This window comes from Myotis myotis, unplaced genomic scaffold (genome assembly GCF_014108235.1).
Source record: "Myotis myotis isolate mMyoMyo1 unplaced genomic scaffold, mMyoMyo1.p scaffold_m19_p_19, whole genome shotgun sequence".
NCBI classification, from domain to species: domain Eukaryota; kingdom Metazoa; phylum Chordata; class Mammalia; order Chiroptera; family Vespertilionidae; genus Myotis; species Myotis myotis.
In genome coordinates this window covers 36,668,876-36,685,351 of record NW_023416323.1, presented here as the reverse complement: position 1 = coordinate 36,685,351, position 16,476 = coordinate 36,668,876, and the positions used below count along the sequence as shown (strand labels likewise).

General features: G+C 63.2%; 1 protein-coding gene across 6 annotated transcripts in view; it reads left to right on the top strand.

The window, feature by feature from the left end:
• The window catches only part of NDRG4 (NDRG family member 4), a 27,152-nt gene extending 10,793 nt beyond the window's left edge, over nucleotides 1–16,359 (top strand). For 2 of the 6 annotated variants that reach the window (XM_036345515.1, XM_036345514.1), the window contains exons 3-17: nucleotides 102–146; nucleotides 6,817–6,922; nucleotides 7,116–7,236; nucleotides 7,331–7,393; nucleotides 8,000–8,060; nucleotides 9,689–9,775; nucleotides 9,864–9,920; nucleotides 10,283–10,386; nucleotides 11,099–11,155; nucleotides 11,256–11,307; nucleotides 11,805–11,852; nucleotides 12,013–12,048; nucleotides 12,144–12,195; nucleotides 13,529–13,567; nucleotides 14,313–16,359. In XM_036345515.1, coding sequence (XP_036201408.1) covers nucleotides 102–146; nucleotides 6,817–6,922; nucleotides 7,116–7,236; nucleotides 7,331–7,393; nucleotides 8,000–8,060; nucleotides 9,689–9,775; nucleotides 9,864–9,920; nucleotides 10,283–10,386; nucleotides 11,099–11,155; nucleotides 11,256–11,307; nucleotides 11,805–11,852; nucleotides 12,013–12,048; nucleotides 12,144–12,195; nucleotides 13,529–13,567; nucleotides 14,313–14,467 — 1,083 coding nt within the window. In that variant the 3' untranslated portion in view covers nucleotides 14,468–16,359. Of the gene's footprint in view, nucleotides 1–101; nucleotides 147–3,558; nucleotides 3,701–6,816; nucleotides 6,923–7,115; nucleotides 7,237–7,330; nucleotides 7,394–7,999; nucleotides 8,061–9,688; nucleotides 9,776–9,863; nucleotides 9,921–10,282; nucleotides 10,387–11,098; nucleotides 11,156–11,255; nucleotides 11,308–11,804; nucleotides 11,853–12,012; nucleotides 12,049–12,143; nucleotides 12,196–13,528; nucleotides 13,568–14,312 lie in introns of those variants that run through there. The other 4 variants (XM_036345512.1, XM_036345510.1, XM_036345513.1 and 1 more) reach the window with 4 other exon arrangements.
• The last annotated feature ends 117 nt before the right edge of the window (nucleotides 16,360–16,476 follow it).

Sequence of the window (16,476 nt, the reverse complement as noted above, 5' to 3'; positions counted from 1 at the left end):
AAAGAATGGGGAACAGGGTGCTAGTCTGCTCAAGGCCAAGCCCATGGGGGCCCCTGGCCAGCCAGGGCCTAACGCCCACCCTCCTCTGTTTGCTCCCTCAGGAGAACTCTGACACCTTCCTCTTGGCCGAGGACACAGACTGGAAGGTAGGACTCAGCCACCTGATGTGGGGGACTGACAGCTGGCTGGCCCCTGGACCACCCAGCCTGGTCCCTGAGGAGGGTCACAGCCTTCCATGTGTCTCAAGTGATAGGGGCTCAGCACTGAAGCCTCCAGGGCCACCCTCACTGCCTACAGTGGCTCTGCCTGCCCCCTGCCCCCTGTCTCCTGTCTCCTGCCCCCTGCCCCCTGTCTCCTGTCCCCTGCCCCCTGTCCTGAACAGAAGGGGGAAGGGAGGCCTGGGGGAGTGAGGATGGAGACAGGAGGGAGGGATGCTGTCATCTGAATCAGCATTTTCCTCCAATGAAAGCCAGGCTGATGCTCCAAAATAGCTCCCTGTTTCCATGGCAGCTGTTGCCAGGACAACCATGTCCTCTTTAGCGGCATGCCAGCTTCCCTGTGAAAACCGAAATCGCCCTTTGTTTTTATTCCTTCTCACCATGATTTCACTCACTCAGCCAGTCATTCCTCCGCTCTGAGTTGCGTAGTGGCCCTTTACTCCCGGGTCTCGGAAACCGTCTGGCAGCAGACACAGTGGGAGCCTCTCCAGCTCCGGGGCCCCGCTGGCCACCAGCACACGCTGAACCAGCTCAGACCCTTCTGGGCCCTTCCTCCTGGCTCCGTGGAACTGGCCCCCCAGGCCTGGGCCTGACTGCAATGTGGGTCAGTGTTCAAGCCCCAGGACAGCCCCAGCCTCGTGGTCTGCAAGGGTGACGTGGCGGTGGGGCGACGTGCTGGCTCCTCCCCGGACAGCAGCTCTGCAGCCAGGCTCCGCGTCTGTGAGCCCGGCCTGGGTCACGAGTGAGCTCGCGCTCCAGTCCCCCAGGAGTTCCAGCTCCAAATACAAAGGCTCTGGAGCTGGGCAGGAGGGAACAAACAGGAGACCTGGGAGGGAGAGAGGGGAGGGGTGCGGCCATGAGATAGCGAGGCCCAGCCAGAGGTCTGGGCAGGCATGTCCTCTTTGTCCTCCTGCCCCCGAGAGGGAGGGCGGGAATGGGTGGACCCCCCCCCCCCCAGGAGGGGCCGGTGACATCAAACCCCAGGGCAGCCAGTCCCTGCCTCATCTTCCTCAAGGAACGTGTAAAGCATTTGAGGAGTAGATCCTGGCGTGTGGAGATATTTCAATACGAATTTGCTACTCTTTTTTAAAAATTATTTTCTTGTATTGATTTCAGAGAAGAAGGGAGAGGGAGAGAGAGATAGAAACATCAATGATGAGGGAGAAGCATTGATTGGCTGCCTCCTGCACGCCCCACACTGGGGATCAAACCGGCAACCCGGGCATGTGCCCTGACCGGGAATCAAACCCTGACCTTGTGGTTCATAGGTCAACACTCAACCACGGAGCCACGCCAGCCGGCGCATTTGCTACTCTGACTGATGCCCAAGGTGCTAAGGTGTTTGTAAGCTTCAGCTTCCTGATCCTTTCTCATAGGTTTGTGAGCTTCATGTGCTATCCACGCAGCTACCTGTGCACGGGCACTGCTGCTTTCCCACTTACAGAGGTGGAGGCTCAGAGAGGTTGACTGGCCTGCCCAAGGTCACACAGCAGAGAAGTGGCAGAGCTATGTAGCAGGACCGGGTTCAGCTAGCAGGTCCAGAGCCTCCTTGTTCAGCCACAACTGCACAGGCTCCAGGGAAGGGGCCAGCAGTTTGGGACGGCACAGGGACTGTCCCATGTTTCCAGACATGGGCGGGGCCCTGGGCAGGAGTGGGGTCAGGCCCAGAGCGATTGATGCAACTTTTTCTCATTCTCAGAGCAGCTCTGTGTGGAAGGCACAATTCCCGTTGTACAGTGGCGAGGCCTGGGGCACAGGGAAGTTAAATCTTGCCCAAGGCCTCCCAATGAGTGTGCGGGGAGCTGGGACTTCACCTCAGGGCTGTGGGTGTGAAGCAAGTGGCTGAGCAGAAATGGGACCACAGCTTGGAGTGGGCAGTGTCTGAGGTCAGCTTCTCACCTGAGCCCAGGGGAAGGCCACGCAGCGGTCAGAGGCTGGAGGGGGCATAAGATTGCATGGGGACCACGGGGGAGCAGGGTTTGGTGGCAGAGAAGGTGGGAGGCCCCCTGTCCCCCACTCCGAGTAGCAGCTGGGGGGGATCTTGTGGGCTGTGCCTTTGCAGCCGCCTCAGTGGCTGGAGCCGCTTCCTGTGTCCAAGTGGCTGCAGGGAACAGGGAGAAAGGCCAGGACGTGAGGGGCCCGGGACACCCCGTTCCACACCCTGGCTGCCCTGGGCAAACGCAGGGCCCAGCGCTCTGGGCCAGGCCTCTGAGCGAGAGGTCAGAGAGGGGGCAGGGAAAGTTCTCGGTGCCCACCCCCCCAGGCACAGGTCTGGGCCAGGAATAGCATGCCTGGCAGGTGTTGACCAGGTCACTAGGCACCCGAGAGGGGAGGTAACTGCCGCCCCCAGCACAGCCAGCCAGTGTGCAGCCTGGGGCGAGTGGCGCGGTCCTTCAGCAAAGAGACAGAATGGGGGCACAGCGCCCCGCACCCCTCCCTCCTCCGCCGCTCCTTCTTGTCCTTGGGCTCCCTCCTCTGCCCTCCCTGGCCTATTTCCTCTCGTCCTCTGCTCTCCTTTGCTCCCCGTCTCCTGTGTCTCTACCTGCCCGTCCCTGGCCAGCTCCCCACCCAAAGTCTTGTTTCTGGGGTGGGGTGAGGGCATGGGACCTGAGGGGGCTCATGTGTCCTGCTCCCCTGAGATCTGGGAGCCAGGCCCCATGCAGGGTGGGTCTGCGGGGAGGTGGGCAGGACGTCCGTCCTGGCTGCAGGATGGGGGGCGGGGGGAGGGCAGAGCTGGTGCGTGCCCCACCAGACTCCTGGGCCTGCAACCTACCCAGGCCCCTGTGCCCGGAACCCCCTCTCTGCAGTGTGGACGGGTGCTGGGTGTGCATGTGGGCAGCGTGGGGGCTGCCCTAGGGGAGACCCTGGCAGGTGGAGAAGACGGGAGTGACTCCCCACATCCCCTCGAGGCTGTGATCCAGGCCCTCCTGCTGTAGAGGCTGGGCTTGGGGCCCCCCAGGTCCCTCTGTGCTCCCCAGGCTATAGGTCAAGGGCACACCTGTGTGGTCCCTGAGAGGCTCGCGGGTGCCTGACACAGGGCCCCCCCTTCCCAGGACCCCGTGTGCAGCGGGCTGCAGCCCTCCCCGCGTGTCCCGTGTTGCTAGGGGCTTGGGGATGCGGAGGAGGCTGGGGACCATCCGGGATGATGCGTTGCTGGGGGTGGGGGTGAGACAGGCGCCGGGCTGGGTGAGCGAGGACCTCAGCAGCCAATGGGAGCCAGGTTTGTCTCCCGACGGCCAATCTGGAAGCGGGGGCTGCGGGCCGGCGAGTGGCTGCTCGGAAGCCCCGCGGCGGGGAGGGACCGGCCTGGGGCGGGCGGCTCCGCGTATAAACGGTGGCGGCGCGGCGCCCGGCCCCAGAGCTGCTGGTTTCCCGCAGGAGCCGCCCCTGCCTCCGACTCCGGTGACTCAGGCCTTTGTCTGCTCTCCCTGGCGAGGCTGTCACCTCCCTCCCTCGGCGAGATGCCCGAGAGCTGGGATGGGGTGAGTGCGGGCGGCGGGCGCGCAGGGCGTCCGGGAGGAAGGCGCACCCGCGGCCTCGGGCCGGCTCTGCCTCCAGCCGCCGCGCCTCGGGGAGAACTGGGCAAGGCCGGCGGGTGCTGGTCTCGCGGCGACCCGGGCCCGCGGAGCCACGGGGAGGGAGCGGGTAGCGGCCAGGCGGGGTGCGGGGGGCGGGCTGGCATCTGCAGAACACGCACTGGGCGGGGACTCGGCTGCACGTCCGTGCGGACGCGGGCCAGCGTGTGTGCATCTCCCTGGCATGTGCCCTTCGCCTGGCCCCTGCCCGGCTGGTGGCGGCCTGGCTCCTGTGACCACCTCAGCCCCGGGCAAGCCGAGTCCCTGCGCGGGTGCGGGGGTCGGTGCGCGCAGGTGTCTGGGTTTGATTCCCGGTCAAGGTGTCTGCACGCACGGGCCCTGGCGCTGTCCCGTTTGCGTGGCTGCACCTGCAAACCGCAGCCTCTTCCTTTCTTCGGAGGCGCACGCAGCCCCTCCGTGGCCCCCGGGGCGCTGCGGGGAGGTCTGGGGCGAGTGCTAGCCGGGCCTTTAGGCCGGGTTCCTGCAGGGGCGGGGGAGGGGGCACGCGGAGGGTCAGAGGGGTGGTCATGCCTTATTTGGGGGGTGGGGGAAGGCAACGGGCGCCCCCTCCCACCTGGCAGCAGTGCCCAGGGTACTGTTCTTCCTCAATGATGGGGAGACGGGAGCGCACCGGCTCCTCCACCCCCGGCCCGGGCTTGCCTTGCCTGGTCCTTGGACCATCGCCCGCACCCAGACAACACGGGTCTGCGGAGCGATCGGTGCGGGAGACGGGGAATCGCGGTAGCGCTCCCACCACCCCGCACCCCGCGCACTGAAATGCAGCTCCAGGGCCGCAACCCTCAAGGTCAAGGGCGAGGGGAGCGCGCAGGCCGAGGGGTACCAGCTGCCGCAGCGCCTCCCGCGGCGCCCACCTGGGGGCGGGAGCGGTGACGTCACCAGGAGCCAATGGGAGAGCTCAGTCCTGGGTGGGGGGCTCTGAGGGTGCCCGGCTGCCGCCTTTGGGGCGCCCGTTGTGTGCAGCCCCCCTCCCTCCCCGCCAGACTGGGAGCTCGGCTAGGTCTGCGCTCCTGGGTGGGTGGGAGGGTTCAGCCAAGGGTACCGGGCTGCGCGGGAGCTCCCCTACCTCCCCCCCGCCCCCCCACGAGCCGAGGCCCTGACTGCGTCCCTGTCCCTGGGGAGCTGGGCCTCAGTGGGGCAGGCTCTGCAGCCGCCGGGGATAGTGATGGGGAGGCCACACCGGAGCTGGGAGAGGACAGGCGCTCCCTCACTTGCACCCACTGACTGTCTGGGTGTGAAAACTGCCGCCCCGCGCCCTGACTTGTGCCTGAAAGGGCGACAGTGACCCGTGCGCTCAGGAACTGCCCTTCCTGCCGCAAGCGCATTGCAGCTCTTGTTCAATGGGCACCCCTCCTGCCCCCAACCCCGCCCTGCATGGGGGGCACCCCTCCTGCCCTCCACCCCTCCAGCCCCCCAGCCCGCCTTCCATGGCACTGTGCACCCCCCCAGCCTCTAGAGCTGAGGGTGGGGAATTGGGGGTACAGTATGGCGGAGTCTCTCCGTCACACTTGATCTCAGAAAAGGCAGCCCCCAGCTTACCCCCGAGGTCTGCACCTGGCAAGGCCTGCCCTCCCTCTCAGGCCTTGACCTTGGGCACAGCATTTCTCCTTTGCAGCCTTCCTGTGCTCCTCTGTGGCTGAGGTCCCTGTGAGCGTGCAAAGTGTCCAGTCAGTGGTCAGTGAGCAGGAAGTGTGGCTTGTTGGTGGCCCTGAGGGAGGACAGGCCTGGGACAGGGGAGGCTGTGGTGAGCCTGGGCCCACCCAGAGGGTGACAGGGTGTCTCTGACAGGACCTCGCAGCAGAAGGGTGGCTCCCAGGGTGTGGCCTTTGGCCGCGAAGCTGGTACCACCTTGTCACTCCCCGCTGAGCTCAGACCCGAAAGGCCAGTCCCCAGGAAGCTGTCTCCTACCTCCCGAGTCTGTCCCTTTCCTGTCGGGGGAAGGAGCTTTGGTCCTCTTTGAACCTAAGTGCCCACCACGTGCAAACCCCTGGCACACAGTAGGTGCTCAGTCACGTGCTGTTTCTTTCCTGTTCCGGCCCTAACCCCACCTCCAGCTCAGTGGCCAGCTCCAGGGTTCCCGTGGCCGGGCAGGGCTGTGTGGCCAGCTCCGGCTGCCCCTGGGGACTCTTCCCATGGAAGGGCCAAGACTGACCGGCTTGCAGAGGGACCAGCCAGCAGGGCCCCTCCCAGGCTCCGGACAGCCCAGCCCAGCAGCCCCCTTTCTGGGCGCTCTCCAAGTGCTAGCCACCCCGCAGACCGCAGCTTCTTTAGTTCTCGGAGTCCCTCCCAGAGGGCTGGGCCGGGGCACAGAGAAGGGGTGAGCCTGGCCCAGAGTCACACAGTAAGGGGCAGAGCAGGTCTCCAGCACAGCGCCTGCTCCTGAAAGACAAATGAGCAAAGCCAAGGGCGTGAACAGGGGAGCAGCCCAGAGCAGCCACAGCTGAAGGCAGGGGTGGGGGGGAGAGGGACAGGGGCGGGTGGAGAGGAGGGGTGTCTAACTGGGCCCTTCCTGAAGGAAGGCCTTGGGTTCGCAGGGAGGGGCTTCAGGGTGGAAGGAAAGGCCTGCAGGTGTGGGCGTTGGAGGCGGGGCCTGGTCGCTTGGGTGGTTACTGAGGACTGAGGGGAACTGAGCAGCAGCCCTTCGAGGTTCCTAGTGGGAGAGGAACAGGTGAGGGTGGCCCCGGGCGAGGCTGGGGGGGGCAGAGCTGTCCCCGGAGGCTGCGTGCAGCGGGGTCTGGGCCGCAGCAGCTCCCCCACTGGCTAGTTTGCGAAGGGAACCAGGACCTTCCCATCCATTGTCCCTGTGCCGGACTCCCCTGCCCTGGGAAGGGTGCTCCGCCCGCTGCGTCCTCCCTACCTCTGTGGTGAGAATGGGATGTCCCGCCGCCCCGTGGGGCCCAGAGGCCGCTCCGCAGGCCCAGCAGCTCCCGGCTGCCCCCCAGCCCTTCCCCCAGAGGAGCCAGGAGCGGGGACTGCCCAGAGCATCATCCCGTCTCTCCCTCCAGGAGCATGACATTGAGACGCCCTACGGCCTTCTGCATGTGGTGATCCGGGGCTCCCCCAAGGGGAACCGCCCGGCCATCCTCACCTACCACGATGTGGGCCTCAATCGTAAGTGTCCGCGGCCTCACCCGGCCGTTCCCCACCTCACATCTGCCCTCCTCCCCGCGTAGGTCCCCACACACTCCGCTCTGTGTCCTAGCCACTGGGGCCTTGGTTTCCCCACTGGAGCGCGGGGCTGATCACCCTCCCCCTCGGAGCCGGGGCCTCCCCCCTCCGCTCAGCCACAGGTGTGTCTCCGCAGACAAGCTGTGCTTCAACACCTTCTTCAACTTCGAGGACATGCAGGAGATCACCAAGCACTTCGTGGTGTGCCACGTGGATGCGCCCGGCCAGCAGGTGGGGGCGTCCCAGTTTCCTCAGGGGTAGGTACCCGAGCCCCCCACCACCACCCCCCCGCCTCTCCCCAGCTCTGCGCCCCAGGACACACCTGGGCCTGACCTCCTGCCCCTCCCGCAGGTACCAGTTCCCGTCCATGGAGCAGCTGGCCGCCATGCTCCCCAGCGTGGTGCAGCACTTCGGGTGAGTCCCGCCCAGCCAACCCTGTGCCCACCGCCAGCACACGGCCACCAGGCTCTGGCCGGGGTCCGAGGGGTGCCCACCGCCCCACACGGCCACCAGGCTCTGGCCGGGGTCCGAGGGGTGCCCACCGCCGCCACACGGCCACCAGGCTCTGGCCGGGGTCCGAGGGGTGCCCACCGCCACTACACGGCCACCAGGCTCTGGCCAGGGTCCGAGGGCTGTGGGTGGGGCCAGCTCGGATGACATTTAGGGGAAATGGCACTGCTGGCCGTAGAGCAAACATGTCAAACTCAAAGGCTAACACGGGCCAAATAAATGAGGCATGCGGCCCGCGGCTGCGAGTTTGACGTGTTTGCCCTAGAGCAGCGGTTCTCAACCTGTGGGTCGCGACCCCTTTGGCGGTCGAACGACCCTTTCACAGGGGTCGCCTAAGACCATCCTGCACATCAGATATTTACATGATGATTCATAACAGTAGCAACATGACAGTGATGAAGTAGCAACGAAAATAATTTTGTGGTTGGGTCACAACATGAGGAACTGTATTTAAAGGGCCAGAAGGTTGAGAACCACTGCCCTAGAGTGACCAGCCTCGCTCTCCTGCAGGTTCAAGTACGTGATTGGCATCGGAGTGGGAGCCGGAGCCTATGTGCTGGCCAAGTTTGCAGTGAGTTTCCCCTCACCCTCCACCCCCACCCCCAGGGCTGGCCTTCCTGGGGCGGCCCTTTAGCCACAGTGACTTTCCTGCTCTTTCTTCCTTCTCCTCCTCCTCCTCCCCACTTCCTCTGCACTTGGAAAAGCCTTCTTTCCCCTTAGTCCCTATGGACACTGTTTTTTAAGCTTACTTTTTCCCCCCGGCTGGTTTCTCAGTGGTTAGAGCATCAGCCCCCGGACCGAAGGCTCTTGCATTTGTTTCCCTGTCAAGGGCACGTACCTCCATTGCAGGTTCTATCCCTGGCCCTGGTCGGGGCTCGTGCAGGGAGGCAACCAGTCTCTCTCTCTCTCTCTCTCTCTCTCTCTCTCTCTCTCTCTCTTTCTCTCCCTCTGCCCCTCTCTTCTACTCTCTCTAGAAATCAATGAAAAAAATACCCTGGGGTGAGGATTTTTTTAAAAAGGTTACTTTTTCCATACATTTCCTTGAGTATAAACTATAACTTGCTTAACTATTATCTAAAACCAAAATTTCTGTTATCAGCAAACTACAGAACTAATTGCTCTAGCCACAAAATAAGGATTAGCCTAACCAACCACTCATCCACCAATTAGGGTAATATTTAAACGTTTAAACCAGCCCTGTTTGAACCAAAAATGCCACTTATGTTCAGTTGGCGAGGTTTTAAGGAAAGTCACATTTCAAAAACATCGTGTCCGGCAGGAGCCACCAGCTTTTCGTCCTTAAAAACAAAAACTTCATTTTTCAGGATCCAAAGGATTTCTTTCTTCCAAAGAAATGACCAAGAATTTTCAGCTCTCCTTTCAGTTCCAACACGTACACATTTTGTTAACCGTAGACCGGGCCCCGCCACCCCACACTGGACAGCACGTGAGCCCTGTATGCAGACGGCCCCCTGAACACGGGCAGACGGTGCGCCTGACAGTGTGGGTCCCACGCCTAACGAAACAGGCTTTGGTTCCCCGTGACCAGCATCACCAGGGCTTCCTTGTCTGTAGCTGCAAAGAAACAAGATGTTGTATTGAAGATGTTTAATGCTCAGTTTTGCAACAGCAGCCATTCCAACGATATATTAAAAGGGGTGAAAAACAGTGATACAGCCCAGCCGCGTGGCTCAGTGGTTGAAAGCCCTCGACCTATGAACCAGGAGGTCACAGTTTGATTCCCAGTCAGGGCACATGCCTCTGTGATGGACTTGATCCCCAGTAGGGGGCGTGCAGGAGGGGGTTGATCTGTGATTCTCTCTCATCATTGGTTTCTCTCTCTATCTCTCCCTCTCCCTTCCTCTCTGAAATCAATAAAAATAGACGTTAAAAAAAAACAAAAAAACACAGTGATATAGGCATAGATTCAAAATAAACCCACGAATTTTGAAAGCTCCCAGCGGGGCAGGCTGAGCCGGGCAGCTGGCAGCGGAGCCACGCAGGTCCCCAGCTGTCCGGGTTGGGCCATCGGTGGCATCTTGAAGCTGTCACAGAGCGTGTCCTCCTCCTCAGACCCTCCCCACCCCCTGTGAGAGAGACAGGCAGGGCCAGAATTCTACAGCCTGATGAGTGGGTGGGAAGTTCGGGGTTCCCTGCCCCCGTCCCGCTCCCCCAAGCCCTGTCTTCCTTTCCCGGCAGCTTATCTTCCCCGACCTGGTGGAGGGGCTGGTGCTGATGAACATCGACCCCAACGGCAAAGGCTGGATCGACTGGGCCGCCACCAAGGTGAGCGTGGTCCCCCTGGTGGGGTGGGCGGGGGGGGGGGGCAGGGGTTGGGGGGACGGGCTCACACTGACCCCACCTTGGCCTGCAGCTCTCGGGCCTCACCAGCACTTTACCCGACACGGTGCTATCCCACCTCTTCAGCCAGGTAAGGGCGTGGGACCACCTCACAGGAGTGGGGCTGGGGGTTGGGGTGGGGGCGGGGGGGCCTCACAGCTGCTGAAGGGCCGGTTCTGACCCTCCCAGCCGGGCAGGAGGAGGGCAGGGGCTTATGTGGCGTCTGACCTGCCTCGCTCTGTCCTCTGCTGTTGGCCATGAGGCTGGGCCCCTGAAAGACAGGTGTGGGGAGACCTCCTCCCACAAATCCCTGGAGCCCCCCCTCCCCTCCCCTCCCCGGGTCCCGCCTTCCACCTTGGGGGGGTCTCCACCTGCCCCCACCCTGCCAGGAGCCGCCCCCTCAGAGCCCACCTCCCCATCCTCGCTCTGTCTGTCCCGTCCGCTCGGGCCCAGGAGGAGCTGATGAACAACGCGGAGCTGGTGCAGAGCTACCGGCAGCAGATCGGGAACGTGGTGAACCAGGCCAACCTGCAGCTCTTCTGGAACATGTACAACAGGTGTGGGCGCGGGGCGCAGGCCCGGGACCCCTCAGTACAGCCCCCCCCCGCCCAGGGGCGCAGGCAGACGGGCCACACCGTCCCCAGGGTGCAGATGAGCAGAGTCAGCCTCCGAGAGGAGTCGCTGCCTGCCCAGGGTCACCCCCGTGAAGGGCACAGGGAGCTGACTTCATTGCTCCTCCTCCCCGGGCATGGCCGGCGGGAGCCATGAGGATGCGGGGAAGCCCGACCCCCACACCCTGAGCCTGGCGTGTACAAGGGGGGAGGTTGGATGGTTTTCATGCTGTGCTCCTTGGAGCCCCTTTCGGGGGTAGCCCTGCAGGGAAGTGGCCAGGCCCCCTACTCGCCACCTTCCCTTCTTGTCACCCTACACGGACTAACTAAGCCAGCTGCGTGCAGGGCGGGAGGATCGGGGAGAGTGGGAGGCCCGCATCCCACCGCACAGGGGGCGCTCATCCAAGCAGCACTTAGTGGGGTGGGTGGGGCCCAAGGTGGGGGCCCAAGGTGAGGGCCCACCCGGCATGTGTTTGGGTGTCCGGGAAGAAGTTTGGGGGTCACACATGAAAGGAGCCCTGAGGCCCCGATTTATGCAGCGCAGCCCAGGCCTCCAGGGATGTGGGGCCCTAATTGGGGGGTGGGGTGGGATGGGGGAGGCTTGGGAACACCCCCATCCGGTCCTGGAGTGACCGTTCTGCCCCTCCCTCTCCCGCAGCCGCAGAGACCTGGACATTAACCGGCCTGGGACGGCGCCGAATGCCAGGACCCTCCGGTGAGCGCCCCTCGCCCCCAGCCTGCCCCTGCTGCCCCCGCCTCCCCCCACCTCCCCCGAGCCTTGCCCAGGCCAGACAACCCTTCCCCTCTGTCCGCAGCTGCCCCGTGATGCTGGTGGTCGGGGACAACGCGCCGGCTGAGGACGGGGTGGTGAGTGAGGGACTGTGCTCGGACCCAGGGTCGGGACAGGAGTGAGGGGGCCACTGGGCTCCGGTCAGTGGCCAGTCCTTGACCAGCCCAGGGACCCCTCAGGGACGGGGTGGTGGCTCTCATCCTCCTTCCCCACACCCCCTCCTTCAGCTGAGGGAGACCTGGAGACCCAGGGGAGCTGGGCCAGGGCCAGGCCACCTCCCCACCCCCAGCAGTGCGACCCCCACCTCCGTCTCCACCCACCTCAGGCCGGAGACTCAGACCTCTCTTTGCTCTAACAAGTGGCCCCTTCTCTCTGGAACAAGTCATTCCTGACCACGACTGCACCAGTGCGGGTGGGGACCGTGTGGCCTCTCCTGTCGGAACCCGGGGAGCAGGCCGCCTGGGGGTGCCAAGCTCTGGGGAGAGCACTTGCATTAGCACTTGGGGCAGGGGGCTCCCAGGCCCCCCAGGGGCTGGGTCCCCTCCCTCCGCTGCATCTGGCTCCTCCTCCTCAGGTTGAGTGCAACTCCAAGCTGGACCCCACCACCACGACCTTCCTGAAGGTGAGACCCTCCTGCCCACCCTGGTCCCGGGCTCAGGGAGAGGCCTGCCTGCCATCCCGGCCGGGCTGGTAGATCTGGTCAGCCGAGCCTGTCCCGGTGTGTGGGGGCCAGGCTAGGTTTGGGGGGGCCCTGCTCCGCTCACTCTCCTCTCTCCCTGCAGATGGCGGATTCCGGGGGGCTCCCGCAGGTCACACAGGTGAGACTCAGACCTCTTTCTTGCCTCGGCTGGGGCGGGGGACCTCCTCCCTCCCCCAATGCTAGACGGTCAAGCATGTGCCTGTCCCCCCGCAGCCTGGGAAGCTGACTGAAGCCTTCAAGTACTTCCTGCAAGGCATGGGCTACAGTGAGTACCCGGCACCCTGCCCCCAGCACCCACAGGCGGCAAGGGGGCCGGCACCGCCAGGTGTGCTGAGCAGCCTGTGGGCCGGGCGCCCTGGATGGGGGCCTGGGTGCGGGGTCGCTCTCTACACACGCCCCCTGCTGCCAGGGCGTCTGCACCTCCGTGCCCAGCTCTCCTGGGCCCTGGGGAGGCTTTGGGCACCGTGGCATGGCCAGGTCCCGTCTGAAGGTGTCAGACACCCCCCACCCAGGGCTTTGTCACAGCTGGGAGATGGGCACAGAAGAGCGGGCTTGCAGTCTGGGCCGCGGAAGGCACATGGGCCATGTGGGTGTCAGGAGAATTCCCAGCAGCACCCAGCCTGGGCCTGGGCCCCCGGGGCTGGGAGAAGAGCTCCTCTCCCCGTAGGCAGCTGGGCCCGGGTGGCATTCTGCACATCCTGGGGCGTAGCGGCTGCAGGCAGCACTGGCCCCCGACACGCCCCTCCCCGTTCTGTCTCCAAACTTCCCCTGTGCTCAGATCCAGACTGGGCTTGTGAGCCCCCAACACGCACACACACGCACACGCACACACACATGCACACTCACCTCCTCCACCCCTCTGCTGCACACACCTGGCTCCTGGTGGAAGCAAACTTCCTCTTCCCGACGACTTTTTGTCCCTCTCCCTGAAGTTTTGTGCCTCTGGACCTGGGGGGGTGGGGGGGAGGACAGGCCTGTGCTGGGAGGGGAGGCAGGAGCCCCATCCAGGGACAGCTCTCCCTCCAGCCAGGGCCTCGCCTCTGTGAGAAGTAGGCAAGGAGGCCAGTGGTGAGACAGCAGGACTCGGAGCCGGAGCGGAGCCGGCCTGGAGCACGGAGGAGCCCAGTCAGCATCTGTGGGTTGGGGGGATGGGCAACGCCTGTCAGGGCCCCGGGAGAAATGCCACCAGGCAGCCAAGAGCTGGGGGGACCTGGGAGGTTGTGCAGGACTCCCCCATTCTGTCCCTGGGGGGACTGAGGCCCAGCAGAACGGTGAGGGGGTGAGGGCGCTGTGACAGATATGGGCCCAAAGGCCTTGCTGACATGAGCCCCGCAGTGCCTGAGAGGCTGGGGGCGGGCAAGAAGTGTCCCCTCCCTGCTGTCGGGGCTCCAGGGCCAGGCTGAGGTCAGCCTGTGCTGTGTGGTTCCTTCTGTGGCTGCTGCGTGGTAGGTGGGCAGGAGTGGGCTCCCCAAGGCCCTGGCCCTGCCTCCAGCCCTCAGCCTGTCCTTCCGTCTCTTCGGTCCATCTGACCCCTTGCCTCTCGGACCTCGCTCCTCACCGTGTTCTGTCTCCCCTCCCGGCTCTGTCTTCTCTCTCAGTTGCGTACTTGAAGGACCGGAGGCTGAGTGGAGGAGCAGGTAGCCCTGGAGCCCCTCCCCTGATGCATGGCCCGCCCGGGCTCCCCTGCTCCTTCCTCTGGCTGCGCTGAGCCAGCGCATCTCGCTGTGGTTTGGAACCTTCTCGTGTCCTGCTCGTGCGCAGATCCTGGGTGGCACAGCTTTGCCCCTTCTTAGGGCTCTGGATTGGCTGGGTTCGAGAGCAGCCTTGCTCCGAGGGAGGCTTCCGGAGCTGTGGCAGCTGGAACCAGACCCTCTCGAGGGCGGGCCCAGGCCCGGCCCTGCCCCAGCTGAACAGGTGGCCCGAACAGGTGGCCGGATAAGTGAGGAGGGCTGAGTCTCGCTTGTGAAACGCAATGAGGCAGAAATGGGATTTAGGGCAGTTTGGCCTTCTTTGCAGAATCACCCCCCCTCTCCCAGCTCCCCCATCCTCTCAAGGCAGGCCACGCTGAAACAATGCCCCTTCCTTCCCCCAGCTCTGGGGGAGCTGGTCAACTCCCGCCATCCTGGCCTTGTCTCTGGCCAGCTGTGGCGAGAGGGTCCTGCTGGCATCTGTGGACCCTGGCCCGGCCCTGGCTCGCTCACTGTCGCTGGCTGCATGCCTCGGGCTGGCAGAGCCGATGCCAGAGCCCTGGCTTGGGATGGGCCTCTGTGCCATCGGGAGAATGGGTCTCGCTGGCCGCTTTGCTTGCGTGAGTACTTCTCCCGCCTGTGGTGCCCGGCCCTGCCCGCTGGCCCTCATGCCCGGCCCCGCCTCTGTCCACAGTGCCCTCGGCCAGCATGACCCGGCTCGCCCGCTCTCGGACCGCGTCCCTCACCAGTGCCAGCTCGGTGGAGGGCAGCCGCCCGCAGGCCTGCACCCACTCGGAGAGCAGCGATGGGCTGGGCCAGGTCAACCACACCATGGAGGTGTCCTGTTGAAGCCCTGGTCCCCTGAAGACGCCCACGTGCCCCCACCCGCGTCGAGGTCCCACTGCCACCCTCACGCCCGCCGGCTCCTTTTCTGTTTTATTTCTTTCTGTGAGGGCGAAGGGAGGAAAGGGGGTTACGGGTCTCAGATGCTACAGCAGAACAGTCTCTAGGGGGTCCCCAGGCCCCACCTCACTAACCTTGTTGACCTGGCTAACTTGGGCCCGTTCTGCCGAGTCCCCAGCACCTGGGCGGGAGGGGGACCAGCTAAGGGAAGGCTGAGTCCCTCTCTGGCCAGGATCCGGGATGATATCCTGGGTTAAAGAACGAGCAAGGGATGACCCCTGGGGCAGGCAGGTTTGACGGTGGGATGGAGTGGTGAGGTGATGGGTGCAGCTCAGGCACTGGCATGAGAACCAGGAGAGGCAGCAGGGAGCCCTGGAACCCCCCACCCCCACCCCCACCCCAGCTCCCACCAAGCACATCTGATTCTGTCTCATAGCACATATGACAATCATCTGAACAGTAGCCACAAGGGGGTGCTCCCACAGGCCTCTTGCAGGTACTGCAGGGCCAGGCAGGCAGGGGCTGAAGGGGATTTCTCTGTCCAAGGAAAACAAAAGAAAGGACCTTGAGGGCAGGAACCCCACAGACTGTCTCTTCCGGCTCACACACCCCGCCACCGCCTGGCCCTGGCCCATGTCTGCGCCAAGGCCCCAAAGCAGTTGGTCTCCTGGTCTTCCACCTCCATAGGGACCTGGCTTGGGGCTGAGGTTAAAGGCTGGGATAGCCAGTGAGGACGGGGTGTCCCTCTGCCTGCCTTTGGGAGCCAGCATGTGGCCCCAGGGGGCAGTGGCTGAAAGTCCCAATAGATCCCTCTTTTGCCCCCCAGGTTCCACGAAGGACAGTGTGGCCAAGGCCGCCAGAAACATGGTATTTCTAGGAAGAGTCCTGGTAGAGTTATGCTGGCGTTTCACCCAGGCATCCCTAAGCAAGGCAAGAGAGTTTCTGTAGAACTGGTCCAGGGTGTCAAGACTCCCGCAGGCCCCAGTCCATCTCAGCCTGTGGAGTGGCTTGGACTGGGGCTTTGCTAGATCCGGGGGTAGGAGGGGAAAGTTCCCGCAGTGAACAAGGACCAGGCAGAGGAGAGAGGCTCCCCTCCCCCGGCCCCCCCCCCCACTCCTGCCACCTAAAGCCCAGGACTGGGCCGTGTATTTCCCATCCACCACCTTATCAGGTAGAATCTCTGGGCCCAGAAACCAGAAGCCATTTGTCTCAGAGCCTGAGTCAGTTGCCACAAACCCCCAAACGAGTAAAAAGAAAGGGGAGAGAGCTATGAAAATCGGAGGGCCGGGGTGTGTATGTTGGGGAGGAGGGTGTGCTCTGAGGCTGGGAGGATACCCATATCCATGTTTCCTCTGCACATATTACCCCCCCCACCAATAATCTTAAGCCATTGTTAGACTTCTCTAGAGCCTGGTGGAGTGTTAGTCTGTGCCCAGTTCTATTCACTCACGTGCTTCCTCTGAATATCGAATGTGACCGTTTGAAAAGCTGGTAGAATTAATCCCTCTTACTGTAGATAGTGCTGCAAGTTGGATTTCTCTTGTTTTGCTGTGTTCTTTCAGATGAGATATCTATAAATATCTATACATTATATATACGTATGTATATCGGGTCCTCCTGTGTGTGGTTTTCCATCGGAGGTTGTCTCTTCTTTGGTCAAAGTGAACTTTCAATGGAGTTTATTATTTTCCTCTCTGTACAGGGTGGAGAGCCTAACTGTGTATTCTAGTGGCTAATGTCATGAGACTCGGAAATGACAAAATGTAAAACAAGTAAAAACCCTTGTCAACATAGAAAGAGTTAACTGTGCCGAAAACCAATAAAGAAACTAAAAGGAATTTGGGTATGGTGATGCCATGCCCACCGTGGGAAGCTTTGGAAGAGACAAAGTTTAGGCTGGCAAAGCTGATGCCTGTGGGGGTGAGGGCGGGGGAGTGTGCAGGGTGAGGGTGGGC